At 40.0% G+C, this 17474-nt stretch overlaps 2 protein-coding genes across 2 annotated transcripts in view; one reads left to right on the top strand and one right to left on the bottom strand.

The window, feature by feature from the left end:
• gsap (gamma-secretase activating protein) overlaps positions 1 to 17474 on the top strand; it is a 75191-nt gene that overhangs the window by 747 nt on the left and 56970 nt on the right. The window contains exons 2-16 of the mRNA XM_072454899.1: positions 1286 to 1356; positions 2843 to 2899; positions 2993 to 3062; positions 4654 to 4701; positions 4785 to 4873; positions 6068 to 6140; positions 8476 to 8525; positions 10744 to 10854; positions 11461 to 11517; positions 12127 to 12173; positions 12386 to 12471; positions 14032 to 14112; positions 15403 to 15489; positions 16508 to 16600; positions 16682 to 16850. Coding sequence (XP_072311000.1) covers positions 1286 to 1356; positions 2843 to 2899; positions 2993 to 3062; positions 4654 to 4701; positions 4785 to 4873; positions 6068 to 6140; positions 8476 to 8525; positions 10744 to 10854; positions 11461 to 11517; positions 12127 to 12173; positions 12386 to 12471; positions 14032 to 14112; positions 15403 to 15489; positions 16508 to 16600; positions 16682 to 16850 — 1189 coding nt within the window. The remainder of the gene's footprint in view (positions 1 to 1285; positions 1357 to 2842; positions 2900 to 2992; positions 3063 to 4653; positions 4702 to 4784; positions 4874 to 6067; positions 6141 to 8475; positions 8526 to 10743; positions 10855 to 11460; positions 11518 to 12126; positions 12174 to 12385; positions 12472 to 14031; positions 14113 to 15402; positions 15490 to 16507; positions 16601 to 16681; positions 16851 to 17474) is intronic.
• The window catches only part of LOC140368045 (tetraspanin-8-like), a 276094-nt gene continuing 271400 nt past the window's right edge, over positions 12781 to 17474 (bottom strand). Inside the window, exon 10 of the mRNA XM_072454905.1 lies at positions 12781 to 12796. The gene's annotated coding sequence lies outside the window, so the exon portion shown is untranslated. The remainder of the gene's footprint in view (positions 12797 to 17474) is intronic.

Below are 17474 nucleotides of genomic sequence, written 5' to 3'. Positions count from 1 at the left end.
ACTTGTATCCTTAATAAATATGACGAGAAATGAATTAAATAATAGATTCAATAGCCTATATTTGACAGAAAAGTGATATTTTATTTGATATCTAATTTGTTGGATTTTTTTTTTTTCACACCAATGATCGCGGGCCGGCCCTCCACTACTTGCCTTGATTCGAATATGACCCTCGGTGGAAAATAATTACCCACCCCTGATCTATTATGTCCTATTATGACCTTATTAGAACCTATTATGATTTATTTTGATCGATTATGACCTATTATGGCCTATTATGACCTATTATGACCTTGTTATGACCTATTATGACCTATTATGACCTGTTATGGCCTATTATGACCTTATTATGACCTATTATGACCTTATTATGCTCTATTATGACCTTATTATACTTCCAAGAGTAGAGTCAGGACAGGTTATGTCCATCTTCTGTTGCCTGATAGATTGCTTGGATTGTGTACTATCTATTCTACTTTTTAATTTGTTTTTAATGTTTTTGGTAACTAGAGACAACACAAGACTGCTTATTACTTGTACATAAGTTACAACAATTTCAAGTTCTTATTCATAATGTTGGGCTACTCTGTCTTTTTGTCTTTACAACATATTTGGTTTCAAAAGTAGAAATATTCACGTGTAATTTTGGCTGCTCTTAGTTCGCATTCACACTTGCACTTAGACATCAGAATTGGAACTACACTTTTTAAAGTATTAAACCTGGACTAATCAGGACCAAAACCAGGACTAGAATTGGACCAAATACATTCTAAAGTAGGACCAAAGTAGGACAAGGGTGAATGTACTAGTCTTGTCCACTCTCTGCAGAAACACATAATTGTACTTCTCACAGGGCGAGCCGGGTATTTGGGAAACTGTATCGTGACGTGATACTACTATGTAAAGGGCCTTAAAAGTTTACTACATGAGTGATCTCCTTGTGCTGAATATGCGTTTGCTTCCTCTCAAGCAAGATATTTGTGTGTGAGTTACTCTAGATTATTGAGCTGAATAACAAAATGCCCTTAATATATTGATTTATGAATAAGTCACTTTTTCAGATGAGCAGCTTGACTCTTAAATCAATATTCAGTGTAGTTAAGTGTTGCTTACAACTTGACAATTTATAATGAATTAACAATATTTAAAAGTACAACAACAGTATCTCACATCAATATCGATTCATGTATCAAGATTCTGAAGACAGCCATGCTTCTATACTAGTACTAGTACTCTCTGTATATGTGTTGTACGTGTTTACTCATACGTTACTGTCCTTCCACAGAGTACTCGGGAGAGGTGGACACACGTATTCTTAACATTGAGTGCGACGGGGGCATTCTGTACTCCTGGAAGGTACTTCATATTAGTCATGTTTTAAATAACCTCACATACAGTATATTTCTCCTGATTTTCTGCTTGACCTAAACCAATCGAGTGTGGTAGAACTCCCCGGGCGTTGCTACAATTTGAAACGCACCCCGATTGAACTGAACCGCGTACATTTTTACAAACCAGGCCATGTTTGGTCCTGTAATAGTACAATTTTTAATACGAAACAGAAAAGCGAAATAGCCGACTTAATTCAAACCACGTTTGGATAGCGATACAATTATCCGACTAAACTGTAAGTTGTGTGTATATGTTCAGTCAAAGTATTTATTATAAGGCTGAGCAAAATAATATGTCTGTTCGCCGTAACCCGACCGGTATGAAACTAGCCGACTGAAAAAAAAATATCAGCATTTTGTTGACAAAACATCAAAATCTTTTATTTTTCAATTATTTTGCTGACTCACTCTTTCCTAGTTCACCGTGTCGAATATTTTTATCACGCTTGTAAACATTTCATCTCAAAGAACTGATAACTCACTACACACTGCATGTTCATCATCCTCCACATGCATCTGTTTCAAAACAGACCACATATAGGAAGCGTCATATTTTCTTTTACGTTGCTTGGCCCTGGTCGGCGCCACTGACATGTCCATAGTAATGTCACCCTCTGTCAGGGTGTGAAATTTGACTTACGCAAATGCATTCTGGGATTGAAACACCCCCAGCAGCGTCATCAGAACAAACATGGCGGCCCCCGTGTCCCCCGCATGTTCCCCCCCCTCGCCTTCGCTACCAAAATAAATGATAGCAGCGTACAAAAGGTCGATTGAAATATCTTAAAATCGTGAGATTTAGTCTCCCGATCGGGTTGATAGAGACGTTTTCCGTCAGTGACTGTTGAAGCCTGACCCCTGGTGGTCACTCCGAGTCAAAAAATTGCAAAATTTGGATCTTTTTTTTGCCTTCAAAGTAAAAAAATAAGAATTTGCCTACCGTCCGACCCACTTGAAAAATGTTGACTCGGGTTATAGCAAACAGACAATTTATTTGGGGCAGCCTAAGTTTATTTTAATCTTATTTAATCGTGACTCATTATTATTATTTTTTATATTTTGCTATCAGTTTTGTTGTTGTTTTTTTTTACTTTATTCACTGGCACTAAACCTTTTCTTACTCTGAAATTAACAAATACGTCAAATTATCCACCTAGAAATACATTTTAACTTTACACATTTTGAAAAATCATGGCAAAACCTTGAAAACAAATTGAGCAATCGGATGAGAAAATCAAGCTCTGCACTTTTCCTTCGAGCACGTTTAATTGTTTAGTTGAAAATTGAGACGGTCAAGCCCGGTAATGCAGAGGTCACCACTTTCACACTCCGCCGCAGCCAGCACTCAGTCAAAATTATGTGCACTTTTTCTTTTCCCTCCATCTTGTGTGATCAGTTTAATGATTCCCGATCTGTGAAAAGAATACCGTTCATTGTGTGCGTGCCTTTAGGGAGCCACGGGAACCACCAGGATTGGGAAATACGACCCAGAAACGAAGCAAAACAAGGTATACTTTATCACAATAATGTTTTGCACTCCCACGTTTCACGTGGGAGTGTTTCTAGCGAGACGTTCATCCCCCGTGCCTTTTCCTCCACAGCTCCTGTACACCTTCGACAAGCAGGTGCGCGTGAGCAGCTGTTCGCTCAATAAGGAGGAGACGCTGTTAGGTGAGCCCGCTAAAAGACACGGCAAACCAGGTTTTCACTGTCACCAACGCACAAAAGAAGGGTGCTGTTGTTATTTGCTGCTAAACACAGCTATAAAACCTGTTAAATGGAGAGTTTTGTGCTTTTGGCGACCGTTTAGCATCTAGAATGGCTTGTTTTGCAACCTCGATTCTGTATAGTCTGTGTTATTGCATTGTCTGGAGCGTTCCGTAGTGTGGCATTAAACTAATCAAACGTTACTGAGCAAATCCACTATCAAATCACAGGAAGGATGATGCGGGTTCTCGAGGTATTTTTGAGCAATAGAAACAGAAATTGAATGAAATGCCAGATAGTCGAGTTCAATAGCGTGCGGTGACTTTTACGGATGGGCAAGCAGACGTTGGGTGTGCAATATTTAATGGATAAAGGTCAAATATAAATACATCTATTGGCCTTTGCTACTGAGCTAAACCGCCAATACTTGAGCTTGATGCTGATTGGATTAAATAAAGTGACTTCATTGACCAATTCATTACACAAACTAGTGCTCTATGTTATTTAAATACTGTCTGTCATTCTCTAATGTCTAATCATTCGAAACATGAGGAGAGCCTTAGCTACAAACAAAGATATGTCTCTAAAAGGTCATGTTTAAGTCTGTTGAAACTTGGCGCTGCTGTTGCTTCGCTTCTCCTCTGCACATGCTCAATGAGGGCAAAACCTGCAAACATCTAAGATTCGGATTCTCACACAGGTTTATTCAGCGTGGTTTTAACATAGATCCATGGGTTTGTCCTCAGAGCATGTGCAGAGCTCTAAAAGAAGTGAACGAGCCTTAATAAGAATATGAGAGGTTCTGTCTATAGGAGTTTTGTTTATAAGAGTTTTTCTATTAAGAGTTTTTTTTTTTTAAAGCTTCCTGACAAATAAAGGCATATCTTATCTTAACACGGAACCATGCTTCACACGCAGTACTGCCTAGCGGCCTGTAGTGGCCACTAAAGCACACCGTCAGTTCAGCCAAGCTTCAGCAGCAGACGTGAAGGGGAAAACGAGCTACAATTCTTACACATATATAGTTGTGACAAAAGGTAATTTTAGATTTTATTGGTTAATCACCGAGTGCCTTGATTGCCCTGACCGCACGCCACTGGTAAAGTTTACTGTCACGCTCGGAGCATTCCTGGCAAAGCAGCAGAAACGTTACACAGAGCACCTTTTAAAAGAATCGGCTTGAAAGAAAATGTTTTAAAATGAATACGCTTTGAAGACTGGCAGAGAATGCGGTTATTCTCTGTCCTTTTTATGAGCACAAGACACGTCGTTAATCTCAAAACGGGACAGATTTACAGATTTACACCATCCTTTTGAACAACAGACTGCATTGAGCTCATTGATTGGTTCGTTCTTCCGGGAGCGAGAGATAAAACTGGAACACGTGCAAACAATTTGAACAAATCGCACATTACGCAGTGTTTTTAACCAAGAAACCACATCATTAGGCAAATTAGAGCTTTACAATACAGTGGCTTCCGCGTTACCTCGTTACTGCACAGGTTTTGGTGTCTGTATATATACATATATATAATTGATATGTTTTTCCACGCAGCTGTGAGTCTGGCACAAACCACGAGAGAAGTCGGGGGGCTCAAACCAGGTACTATGTGTTCCCGTATGTCTAAAAATGACACAGCATTATTTATATCGCACCATTTCCGTGTCTTTGTTCGCTTTTTGCAGCGTCGAAATGTCTCACCCTGCTCATAGAAATCCACCCCATCAACGACACGAAGGTCCTGAAGGCAGTGGATTTCAGGGTCAAAGTTCAGGTGGAGTTTGTTTGACCGCCGGCTTTTACTGCGTCCGGCAGCTGACGACGCAGACCCGGGTGTCACACAATTTATTTTACGAGTTCATTGCCTCAAAGCGTCATCAAAACTGATTTTGTTTGTTTTTCTCCTGAGTCGTCTTACCGTGTTCTGCTCCGGATTTGTTCTGTTTCGATTGGCAAAATATTTAGCGTCAAAGTATCGTATTTCGATATATCGCACCAGGCAAAAAATGCATAATAGAGAAGAAAAAAACATGTATAAGTCACACTGGAGTATGAAATGTGGTTGCAACTGTGAAAATAACAAATAATATCACATATAAGTCGCTCCACACAAGTATAATACATACCATGTACTATTAATTAGGGCTACTACTACTACTACTACTACTACTACTTCTACAGTCATTTAGTCAATTAATCGGCCGACCAGAATTTGTATCAGTCGACTAAATGCTATGACTATGGAGTGAATCGTGAGCGGAATCGTCCAATTTAGCCACGGGCTTCGGAATGATGAGAATGTACGAGTGTTGCCATAGTGATTGACAGTTTACAACCCAATTTTTTTATCTTTTCAATGGGTGAAAAGGTCCTCGACTTGGAGCTGAAACCCACTCTTTACTCAACGACATTTTACTGTAGAAATACCGTATTTTCCAGACTATAAGTCGCACCTTTTTTCATAGTTTGGCCGGGGTGAAACTTATACTTTATACTTATACTCCAGAGCGACTTATATATGATATTATTTGTTATTTTCACACTTGCAACCGCATTTCATACTCCAGTGCAACTTATATATGTTTTTTTCTTCTCTATTATGCATTTTTACCTGGTGCGACTTATACTCCGGTACGTCTCATAGTCCGGAAAATACGGTAGTTGTTTTTGCATGAACTCTTGTTTTCTTTTGCGTGCAGTTTGGTGTTAGATACTTCAGTCGACTACGGCACAACAAATACCATATATTTAATCTTATTTTCTTATTTAAAAGAGCTGTATTCAGACGCTCATCAATACATTCGCTCCGGCGTTTTCGTAGACGAGCTTTAAAGCAGGAATCCTCTCAAAATGCACGTAGCTGAATATAACCGCTGCGTTAAAAAAAAAAGAGAATTAGCTTTACACATCCTCCATCTGCCGGCTTCAGTAACACTGCCAACTCATGTTCCCTTATGGCTGCGCGTAGTTCCTGCATCAAGACGAAGCTGACAGAAGATCAGTGCTGGAGAGCCACCTGCTGCTGCTGACTGAAGAAGGATGTGAGTCTGTAACTTTTCACGAGCGCTGAGCGACGGGGAAAGAACCGCGTCGGGATCTGGTTGGAACGGTCTGTTTAGTCGACAGATCTGCAGCCAACTCTGCGGCGGTGAATGCGTGTGGTTCAGAGCCGGGTTTGGAGGGATTTTCTTGGCGTTTTGTGGCTCTGGAGTGGAATGAATTTGTTGTTTTTCTGTTGTAAGTGGAGGTTTGTTTGTCGAGATCAATCAATATGCATGGAAATGAATGTGGTTTATGTTTACTGTGAAGATGTGCGTTTTGTTGCTGTTTTTTAAGGGCAAAAAAATGGTCATCTTGCTTGAACCGTCTTCTGTTTAATGTCAGAATTAATGTGGATTTGTTCTGTTTCGATTGGCAAAAGCAGCTAAAAGTTATGTGCGAATCGTTGCCAAACATTACGTAAACATTTTCGAACTGGCAAAATATTTCGCTTCAAAGTACTGTATTTTCCGGAGTATAAGTCGCACCAGCCAAAAAATGCAGAAGAAGAGATGCAGAGAAGAAAAAAACATATATAAGTCGCACTGGAGTATGAAATGCAAGAAAGAATGAGCTGCAACTCGACACATACCGTGTACTAGCAATGTGGGCTAGGTATACATAGGGCTACTACTACTACTACTACTACTACTACTACTACTACTTTCACTAGTCATTTTGTCGATTAATTGGCCGACCAGAATTTGTATCTGTCGTATCCTGTTGTAAGAGGAGGTTTGTTTGTCGAGATCAATCAATTATGCATGGAAACAAATGCGGTTTATGTTTACTGTGAAGATGTGCGTTTTGTTGCTGTTTTTTAAGGGCAAAAAAAATCGTCATCTTGCTTGAACCGTCTTCTGTTTAATGTCACTTTATGCTCAAGCTTTTCACACTCCTAATTGGTCATCCTCCCCCCTGCTCTGAGTGACAGGCGAATGAAGCCAATCATAGTGAAGTATATACTTTCAGAAGCTTTAGTTTCCTCTGAAAGGGAATATAAAGATATTTATAAAGAAAATATATTTAGTTACAGAATACTGAATACCTGCATTCAGATGTATTCCGTTACATGGTCTCATCAGAGTACTGTATTCTTCCATGTCAAGTTGCATTATATTATTGTGTAAAATGCACCATAGTACCATGCACCATGCGATTAATTTGTACTCACAAATAAGCCGTAAATCGTATCGTTTTCTACTTGTTTTAAAAAAAAAAAATTCACCTATACCATGCAGTTTTAACCGCTTAATTGCAGGATCAAATACAACAATGTTTTGACTTGATTTTAGGAAAGTAGTTCTGAATACTACCAAATGGAAGAGTAACTGCACCGGAGTACCTTTACTCTACAGAGTGCATTTTTTGTTGCTACATAAATCGTGATAAAAAACATGAAATTATGACCAAGGCTCCAGAAAATTGTACTATGAAGTTTTTGGCATTTCACCCACCCATTAATTATCCATATGATTTTATAAAGGTGTAGTAGTTTTTGTCCAATAAAAAAAAATTGTGATTAGATGAGTTTTCGCCCAGTGTAATTTCCTAGTGTGATGTCATCAATTACAAACAGGAAGTGAAAATATAAACCTAAAAAATGTGCTATTCTGTGATAACATTTTTATATTTTTTAGCAAAATTCAAAATATATTTATTTTAACTGCATTTTGTTTTAACGAGTCGTCCGACCTATAGGGGGCGCTTTAAAGTCTTGGTTCTGCGCATGTTCATTTGTACAGCTCGGTGCCATCGCTGAAACTCAAAGCTTGATCATTGCGACCGACGTCGTTAGTGTCGATACAAATTCCCTGCCGCCGTCCCTGCCCCCTTCCCTGCCACCGTCCCTGCCCCCTTCCCTGCCCCCGTCCCTGCCACCGTCCCTGCCACGTCCCTGCCCCCTTCCCTGCCCCCGTCCCTGCCACCGTCCCTGCCCCCATCCCTGCCACCGTCCCTGCCCCCGTCCCTGCCACCGTCCCTGCCCCCGTCCCTGCCACCGTCCCTGCCCCCGTCCCTGCCACCGTCCCTGCCCCCTCCCTGCCCCCGTCCCTGCCACCGTCTCTGCCACCGTCCCTGCCCCCGTCCCTGCCCTTGTGGAGTTTAGTGGTGCAGCAGCTTTATTTGGGATGTATGACTTGAAAAGGGGCGTCGTTGTGACCAAATCCAATCGTGTCCTTATCTATAACCTTTTGAATTTGAAAGTATCTATTATGATTTCACGCTGTTCTGTTAAACGTGCAGTCACCTGATTTTATTCTTGAAATATTGTCCAACCACTGTACCCGGTTCCTACATGATTTCCCCCGTGTAATAAATGACTCCTCTGTTTTTTAGACGTGGACCTGTACCACATTTTGCTGACCAGGCAGGAGGGCTACAGAGTGGTGAGTCTGGGATACTCCACACACGGATTGAAGAAATGATAAAGTTGTATGTTTTTTTTTTTCCTAAGTCATTCCGTCTACCTTGGCCTGAAGCCGTCTCACGCAGGAATCTATGCCTCACAGCTTAATCCCAGTTCACAGCAGTAATCTAAATGGCTGTTCACAATCCAACTCAGTTTTGTGCAAATCATCTCTTTTTACTAATAAAAATGCAAACGAGTATTTTTAGCTGAATTAGGTTTTCATCCAAATCTAATCCACTAATACCGATAATATAATAGATCCATGACTAATACCCTATTGCATGATGTTTTTTGTTTTTTCATCATAATACATTTTCTGTTGTTGTTCTCTTATTTTTATATCAACAAAAGATACAAAACTACCACTTGTAATCATTAATCACACAACCAAAATGAATTTCATCCGTTCATGTTATTTGAGCATAATATGGAGGAGATTCTTATTTATTATTGAGAATATCTGAAGTTGAAGGGACTAGTTGAGTTTCAATCAATCAATCTTTACAAATTACAATTCTAATGCTGATTTATTCTTATTTATAAAAAACATTGTGGATCGATGTTCATCATTTGGTGTGTTATTCTCCAATCAAGAGAGCAGGGTTGCCAGTTTGGATGCTGAAATCAATCGGATTCAACCTAATTTAGCGGCTACCTGCTCCTGTAAAGCCGCCGAGGGGCGAAGCCGGTCGGGTCCTGTAACGTTGTGTGACGCGCTTAAGAGTAATGAACAAAGATGCAGGATCCGTATTGCGTTTGAGGTGATTTAATGGTGCGAAGGTAACAGCAGAACATAAGCGGGTGTCAACACAGAGGCCAGAATATTGCATTGCTGTAGTGAGTGGATTAAAAAGAAAATCAAAAGGCAAACCGAAGGCGGTCAACAAAAATTATGGCCACCCAGAACCAGGTGAATTAAATGTAACATCTCCACTCACACACACCCATGACCACGTGAGACCCCGCCCCTCCCCCACATTCACACAGTGCCCGCAAACTGTCTCCTACACCTAAAATGCCTCTCTCTGATGTGAATGGTCACTACTAAAGTTCTGCATCTGCACCAATCATGCACCAGTGTAGCCTAAAATAAGGTCCTAAAGTAAGGTTCATTAGTAAATTATTCATCATGCATTAAGCAGTAGTAGTTGTTTATACATTTACAAGAAATGATCTGTTGTAAAATGTATGAAAACTGTTTCTTTGAGCAGCTCACTGACGCTCTTACAAACAATTTGAACATGGTTTATTAACACACACATGTTTTTGGTTAATGGCTTATAAAGTATAAGTAATCTACAAATACTAGTAGTAATTGTTTAAGCACTTATAAACAAATAACATGTGCTCATTAACACCTTACAAATACTGCACTTAGGAACCGTAGTTTAAAGCATTACCATGATTCTGGAGGTTTTGAACGTGAGCCATGGCATATTTTTACACTTACCGTATTTTCTGGAGTATAAGTCGCAATATAGAGAAGAAAAAAACATGTATAAGTCGCACTGGAGTATAAGTCACATTTTTTTGTGTCTGGTTAGTTAGTTACTCAGATAACTATAGCATAAAGAACATGCTAACAAGTTTACCAAAGCATCAGTATTACCCCAAATCACTAAATCCATTGAATTCTTCTTCCTCTGTGTCACTTCTAAACAACTCCACAAACTCCAGAGGTAGAGGAAGTGCAGATTCTTCTTCTGCGTCGCGTAGAGCCTAGAGCGCCCTCTTGTGGCTGCCTGTGTGAAAATAACTAATAATATCACATATAAGTTACTCTGGAGTATAAGTCGCACCCCGGCCAAAACTATGAAAAAAGGTGCGATTTATAATCCGGAAAATATGGTATATCATCATTGTGCTGGTCAAGACACTGTCAAGACACATGCCCTTCCTTTAATATTCCCATAGTTCAATTGCACACGGGGCAAAGTTCTAAATAAGTACTTTGTGACGAGACTCTTGAGACTTCTGTAAAAGACATAACTTTCTTTAAACTTGCTCCAGACGCTGCGTAAAACAATGGGTACTACAAAGTGATTCATCAGACAATCAGGGCAGACGGGGCTTCTATTCCACCTCATTCAACTTTTAAAAGTACAAAGCAGCTTTTATCCTTTTGAGGACTTTGCATTAAAGATTCAGGGGAACGTCTGCCAAAGCTGAATTTGAATGCGTTTCACTCGACCCAGGTGATGGCGTACCCGGAGAGGCTGACCAGAACGGCAGAGAGGATCGTGGAAGACCTGTGCTGGGTCCAGTGGGACGGGCACACGCAAAGACTCTACTACGTGACTCTCAAGGTAACGAGCATGCTGTAATGGCAAGAATAAGGCAAGGAAGCGAGTTGCTTTGTCTCAATGTTAAGGTGATTTAATCAGGCGTTTTTCTCTCTCTGGTACATTACATGATCAGATCCCCCCTCGTCCCAGGTCCTCCTTATTTATACACACATTAGTCACATGACCCGACATACACGGACTCAGGGACAAAAGGGACAAAAGGAACAGGGGTTACAGGAAGGAGACAGTGGATAACATTCGCATTAATTCAATTCACATGTCTTGCTGGCTTTGTCCTAGTGTGAAACAAAACGGGGAGCTTCCTGGTCTCTCCAGGAAGTGCAGACATGTCAATTTCCAGGCAAAGAGGGGTTGTGTCAGATTGTGACTTTGTGTGTTAGAACTAAATCAAATTGAAATAGAATTGAAAATGAAAAAGCAAAGGGCCAGATTATATTTTTCCACAACAATGCCAACGAAGCACGGTGCGAGGATCGGGCAGAACATTACGACCACCTGAAGTGTCATATTAATGGGGGTAGAGTCGTGTAGTCATTGGTGTAACTGAGTGTTTGTTTGTGGTATCAAAGTTGGCAGCGTTTTCTTCACATCTTCTGTATGTTACAGGGCAAGTACCTGCTGCGATGCGTGCAGTTCTATTCAAACCACAACTGTGAAAATGCGGTACGTCTCAGGCCTTTTTATTTGTCCACCAACCGAAAATGAAAACTTGCATTGTGCTTTTATACACTGGATTAAAATGACTGGAATTTCAACTATCAATCTGGAATTGTGTTGGTTTGATGACTTTGGATTTGATTGCCTGAATTACCGTATTTTCCGGACTATAAATCGCACTGGAGTATAAGTCGCACCAGCCAAAAAATGCATAATAGAGAAGAAAAAAACATATATAAGTCGCACTGGAGTATGAAATGCAGTTGCAAGTGTGAAAGTAACAAATAATATCACATATAAGTCGCTCCGGAGTATAAGTATATAAGTATAAACATAAGTATAAGTCGCACCCCGGCCAAAAACTATGAAAAAAGGTGCGACATATGGTACCTTTTTTCATGGCTTTTCCGACCGGTTTCAAGAAAATTTTGCATGACATTCATCGTTCGTTTGTTCGTTGGCAACTTGGTATGTACGTTTGAAACAATCAGAAACCTCTTGTAAAAAATCCATCCGTTAAAACAAGTCAAAACTACTCGCTTTATGATTAATATTCTGGTCATTTTAATGCAGCTCGATAGATCACAGTTTAATTTGTATGTCTCATTTCTACAGCTGGAACTCCCGTTAGAGATGCCTGCTAATTCATTCCCCGTCGTAAAGTAAGCCAATGCATACAGCACAAATAGAGAAAGTGTGATCTCAGCTTTCTTACTTTTCTCTGTTTATTATTAATACCTTTTATTTAGGCAAACACAAGTTAATCCCTATACATTTCCTTTGCGGTGCTGCTAGGTTTATTTTTGCAAGACGCATTCATCATCCTTATTTTTCCCTGCTTTTTTGTTTTGTGTGTGTTGTTTTTTGTCAACAGGTTTGTGAATCTGGGTTTCGATCATTATCACGCGGACAAACCAGAGCAGGAGCTTGTTAAAATGGAAGTGTTCACGGACAGAATTGGTAACATACTTTCTCACACAAACAAAATGCATAAATAATGGGTCCTGAGGTTATAAAGAGTGCAGCTGCTGTACACGACTAACGTTTATGTGTGTGTATTTGTGTTGTGCGTCATTTCTTTCTCCCTTAAAACAAGAACGTAAGTCTCAGTCGTAACAGATTTGATTTAACTGACTGTCTCATGAGGTTGTTGGTGTGTTTTTAAAGGTGCACTATGTCACTTTTCTGTTGGGGGCTCGCCATCTGCTTGTCTCCATACAGATGTTTCACTGTATTGCATTGAACTTATCGAGCTTAAACTTATTCCATTGCAAAAAATTCTATACTATAATACAGTATTTTCCGCACTATAAGGCGCACTGTCAATTAATGATCTATTTTGGATCTTATTTTTTATAAGGCGCATTAAGCAAAACAAAACATGGACCACACAAAATTGCTTCTAGGTCAGTAAGCACGACCAGAATTAATCCATATATAAGCCGCACTGTCGTTTTGAGAAAATGAAAGGCTTTTAAGTGCGCCTTATAGTGCGGAAAATAAGGTACTATGAGCGTGGGTCACCTCTCCACAGATCCGACCTGTACCTTGAGACCTATTTGTCTCCAAGCAGGTGGTAAACCCCCAACCAGAAGAGTTACATAGTGCAAACTTAATCAAGGACATTCAATCTCTATCAAAAGCATTGGGGAAAGTAAAATGAAGTTTAATGTGTTTTGTTTTGTTTTATTGTTTTGGTGATTCATCCTTTTCCTATTTTGATTAATATGGAGCCATATTTTTCAGAATGTTCTTTATCATAATGGATGTATACTTCATTTACTTGCAAGATTTGTCCCGCACATAGATTGAAATGCTTGAGGTGCAACAAATTGAACACTAATAGAGGATTTTTTGCCAGCAATCTGAGTCTGAATTTCCTCGTGGCGTGGACAGCCGAGTAGTTCTCCCACATGTCAATTATTCCCTGCGTCCTACTGCACACCTGCAGCCTCGTTCCCAGGATATCAGCACATGTCCCTGGCTGCGCATGCGTGGTTGATATACCGTTGTGTGTTTAGCGAGTTCCTTCAGTGTACAGTACAAAAATGAGACAGAGAAAGACTGAGTTCGAGCTCAGAAGAGACGGAACTCTGCAGACACGAGAGATGCGATGCGATCCGTTGCGCTAATACCGTATTTTCCGAAAAATAAGACGCACCGGAGTATAAGTCGCCAAATAATGCATAATAGAGAAGGAAAAAAACATATATAAGTTGCACCGGAGTATGAAATGCATAATAACAAATAATATCACATATAAGTTGTATAGTATATAAGTATATAGTCACTTGAGTTCTGAAATCGGCGAAAAATCCTCTATTATTCCTTTAAATGAGAAAGCATCTATGTAAATGTGGTGTTTTGAGTCCAAAATAACACGTACAAATTTCAAAGCTTCAAAAAGAATGTTGTAGTGTGGGTAATACTTGCATGTAATCAGTTGTAGATGGTATGCTAATTTACTTTTGTTTGTTGTTTTGCATCAGTGACACGTTTTGCTTGTTCTGCTTCTTGTAGGGAGCATGTGCATCTGCTACAATCACCCCGTGAACAGAAGCAACGGAGAAGTGGTGTACACTGTGGCTCTCGTCCACAAAGGTAAAACTGTGTCAGACTTTCAGCTTCTCGGGTTTGGTCTGTTGTTATTTTCACTACGGTCATTGCTCATATAGAAGCATTTATATAAGTGAATAGGTTCAAATCAAATCACACCCAGAAATTGTAAGTTAAGCAACCCCATATGCTGCCGGGATGTCACTTGAACAAAATAATCTTTATAAATTCAATTGTATTCCGTTGGCCTGTCACAATAACAATATTTAAAGTCCATAGAAATGTGTTGGTATTTATATAAAAGTAACTACATGAGTGTTCAAGTACAAATGGTACACACAATTCTGTTTGTAAAGTTCACTGTGGTGTTATGTTGACTGCCATAAGAGGGACATAAAGAGCAGAATGAAACACTTTTGTTCTATCTACAGCCCCATTCACACATATGTGCACAAAGTCAGAACACTCAGCTCTGACCCTCGTTCACAGGCTTCAGCTCTGACCCTCGTTCACAGGCTTCAGCTCTGACCCTCGTTCACAGCTCTGACCCTCGTTCACAGGCTTCAGCTCTGACCCTCGTTCACAGGCTTCAGCTCTGACCCTCGTTCACAGCTCTGACCCTCGTTCACAGCTCTGACCCTCGTTCACAGGCTTCAGCTCTGACCCTCGTTCACAGCTCTGACCCTCGTTCACAGGCTTCAGCTCTGACCCTCGTTCACAGCTCTGACCCTCGTTCACAGGCTTCAGCTCTGACCCTCGTTCACAGCTCTGACCCTCGTTCACAGCTCTGACCCTCGTTCACAGGCTTCAGCTCTGACCCTCGTTCACAGCTCTGACCCTCGTTCACAGCTCTGACCCTCGTTCACAGGCTTCAGCTCTGACCCTCGTTCACAGGCTTCAGTCCCAGAACACTCGGCTCTGACCCATTCGTCTCTCTGTATTCACTGTAGCAATGTGCTGCATAATTTAAATTCAATTCAAATGGAACTTAACTGCACAGCGTAACCTGGGAAACCAAGCCTGCGACCAAAGAAACGAGCAGCGGTTACTGGCAATGTTCCGGCTTTATTCACACATACTTCCTGCAATAGTCAAAAAATACTAGCTTCAAAACAATCCCCCAGTAGGGCACAGAAAAAGTACCCACAGTAAATATTAAGCCCCACAATACGTTGTTCCAACCCTCATGTATTGATCGATATAGGTATTATTGCGACTTGTATATGAAGTTACTGGTTATAAATGAGTACATAATCTGCTGTCGTTATCCCTACGCTGTGAAAATGTGTTTTGACTGAGCTTGTGCGTTGTTTGTTTTCTCCTGCTCGTCCACAGGCTGCAGTAAGACATTTCAAGTGTCCCCGGGCAGTGTGGAGTTGTCGGAGAGAAGCGCTCAGCTCCATCCTCTCTTCATCCCCTTAGGTCCAGAACAAACAGAAAACATAATAACACGCTCGCTCTCTCACATTTCAACACAGTTATGAATGCAACAGAGCGCAAAGTGTGGCTCTACGTCTCACCGCCGAACACGCCATTTGTTTTTGTAATTCAATGCGTAAAAAAAAAACACACACACAGTACTGCATATAAAGTGTGTACAACATATTAACACACAAGAAAAGGCTCCCTGCTGTTTTAAAGGTACACTATGTAGCTTTTCTGGTGGGGGGGCGGTGAAAGTAGATGAAATCACTTTGAAAATTATTATTATTGGACATTTTAGAGCTTTTGGAAGTGCAATCTTGATTTGGAAAAGTATTACGTCAGATGCATTTGGAACTGTTACCTGATTATGACTCTTTTCGTACATTTGCCAAATGCATTGTATTTGTTTTTGTTTTTTAAATATAGACAACTGAACTTAGTAGCCATTAAACGTTTTAAATAAGACATTTTATTATTTTTTCTAGTATTTATTGATAGAGATAATGAAGGGAAATGAGGGGTTCATTTGCAAAAACACAAAATAAATAAATAAAAAAAGTCTTACAAATGACTTATTGTTTTTGCAGTGTTTTAAAAAGCAGGACAAATCCATTTTAATGCAATGAAAGTATTATTTCATCCCTTCTTGAACAAATCCCCTCTACTAATGTTGTTAATAATATGTGCAGCAGACAGAATCAAAAGGAAATAACACATTTGTATAATATCTAAAGTTCTAAACCAGCTTAGTGATACAAATTGGACCAACAACTTCCTGTTTAAGCCCCTCCTTTTCATAGTTGCATTTTGTAGTGAGCGGTGGATTTGCATGTATGACCCAGAGTCTGTTGTTGTTGTTGTTGTTACTGTTATATATTTTTTAATGAACATAAATTAGAATAGTTGGAATAAAGGTAGTCGAACACAAACACTTACTAATTTGCTATTTACCGCATGGAATCAACTCAAATCGTGCAGTTGAAAACATTGCAATAATGGCAATCCTTTCTTCTAGGTTACTACATCGTGGTGTTTGTGGAGGGCCATTTCTTACACCTGATAAACACCAGGCAGCAGGAAATGCTCTGCCACTCTCTGTTTCTCTCCGGTAAGAATAAGCTCTATATTTTATAAGCAAAGGAGTCGGTGGGAAGGTAAGAGTTACTGACAATACTTTGCTAACTTTAAGGTCACGACGTGGACTTGGGGCTGCAGTGCCGCTCAGCCGACATTGCGGTGCTGCGCTCGGAGGAAAAGGCCAGCGTTTCTCTGCTGGAGCTGAGCAGTGGGAGGGTTCACTCTGCGGAGCTCAGCGCTGCTCGCCTGCTGCAGATACTCAGAGCTGACAAGGCTTCAAAGTGAGTTCTCTTTGCACCTTGTTCTAGAGATATATCATAAGAAATGAGATAAAATGAATCACAATGGTTGTATTAGAGATGTGCAAAATTATATGTAAGATAAAGATAAGATATTCCTTTATTGTCCTACATGGGGAAATTTCATTGATGCAACGCAGGTAGATACAGAGGTAGATACAGAAGAACAGAACACTTATAGGAAGTCTGAAAAACACTCTCAGTAGAAGATCTCCTATAAACAAAAACTCCCATAGACAAAACCTCCCATTACCCAACGACCAGGGATGGAGGGGAAAATAATAAATAAATAAATAAACAAATAAATAAATAAATACCATTGCATGTGATCACGACAGTAATTGCACATGAATATATGTCACGACAGTAATTGCACATGAATTGCACAGTGTCTGTTACAATATGTCTGTTACAAGTTCATATTTGAAGAAGGCTGCAGTAAGAGCTGATGATTAAAAATGAAAATAACCGAGACTTGTAGTGTAATCTTCTAAAAGTATAGCATAGAATGATATTTCTGCACTTTTGGGAGTGATTTTACAGTCCATTTGCACCACTTAAACCTCAAACGTGACATTTACAGGCACATTTTATCACATTTACTGC

The sequence above is a fragment of the Eucyclogobius newberryi genome, unplaced genomic scaffold (genome assembly GCF_026437365.1).
Source record: "Eucyclogobius newberryi isolate DKJ021-1_F unplaced genomic scaffold, fEucNew1.0.hap1 SCAF_2, whole genome shotgun sequence".
Lineage (NCBI taxonomy): Eukaryota > Metazoa > Chordata > Actinopteri > Gobiiformes > Gobiidae > Eucyclogobius > Eucyclogobius newberryi.
This window is presented reverse-complemented; position numbering and strand designations above follow the sequence as displayed.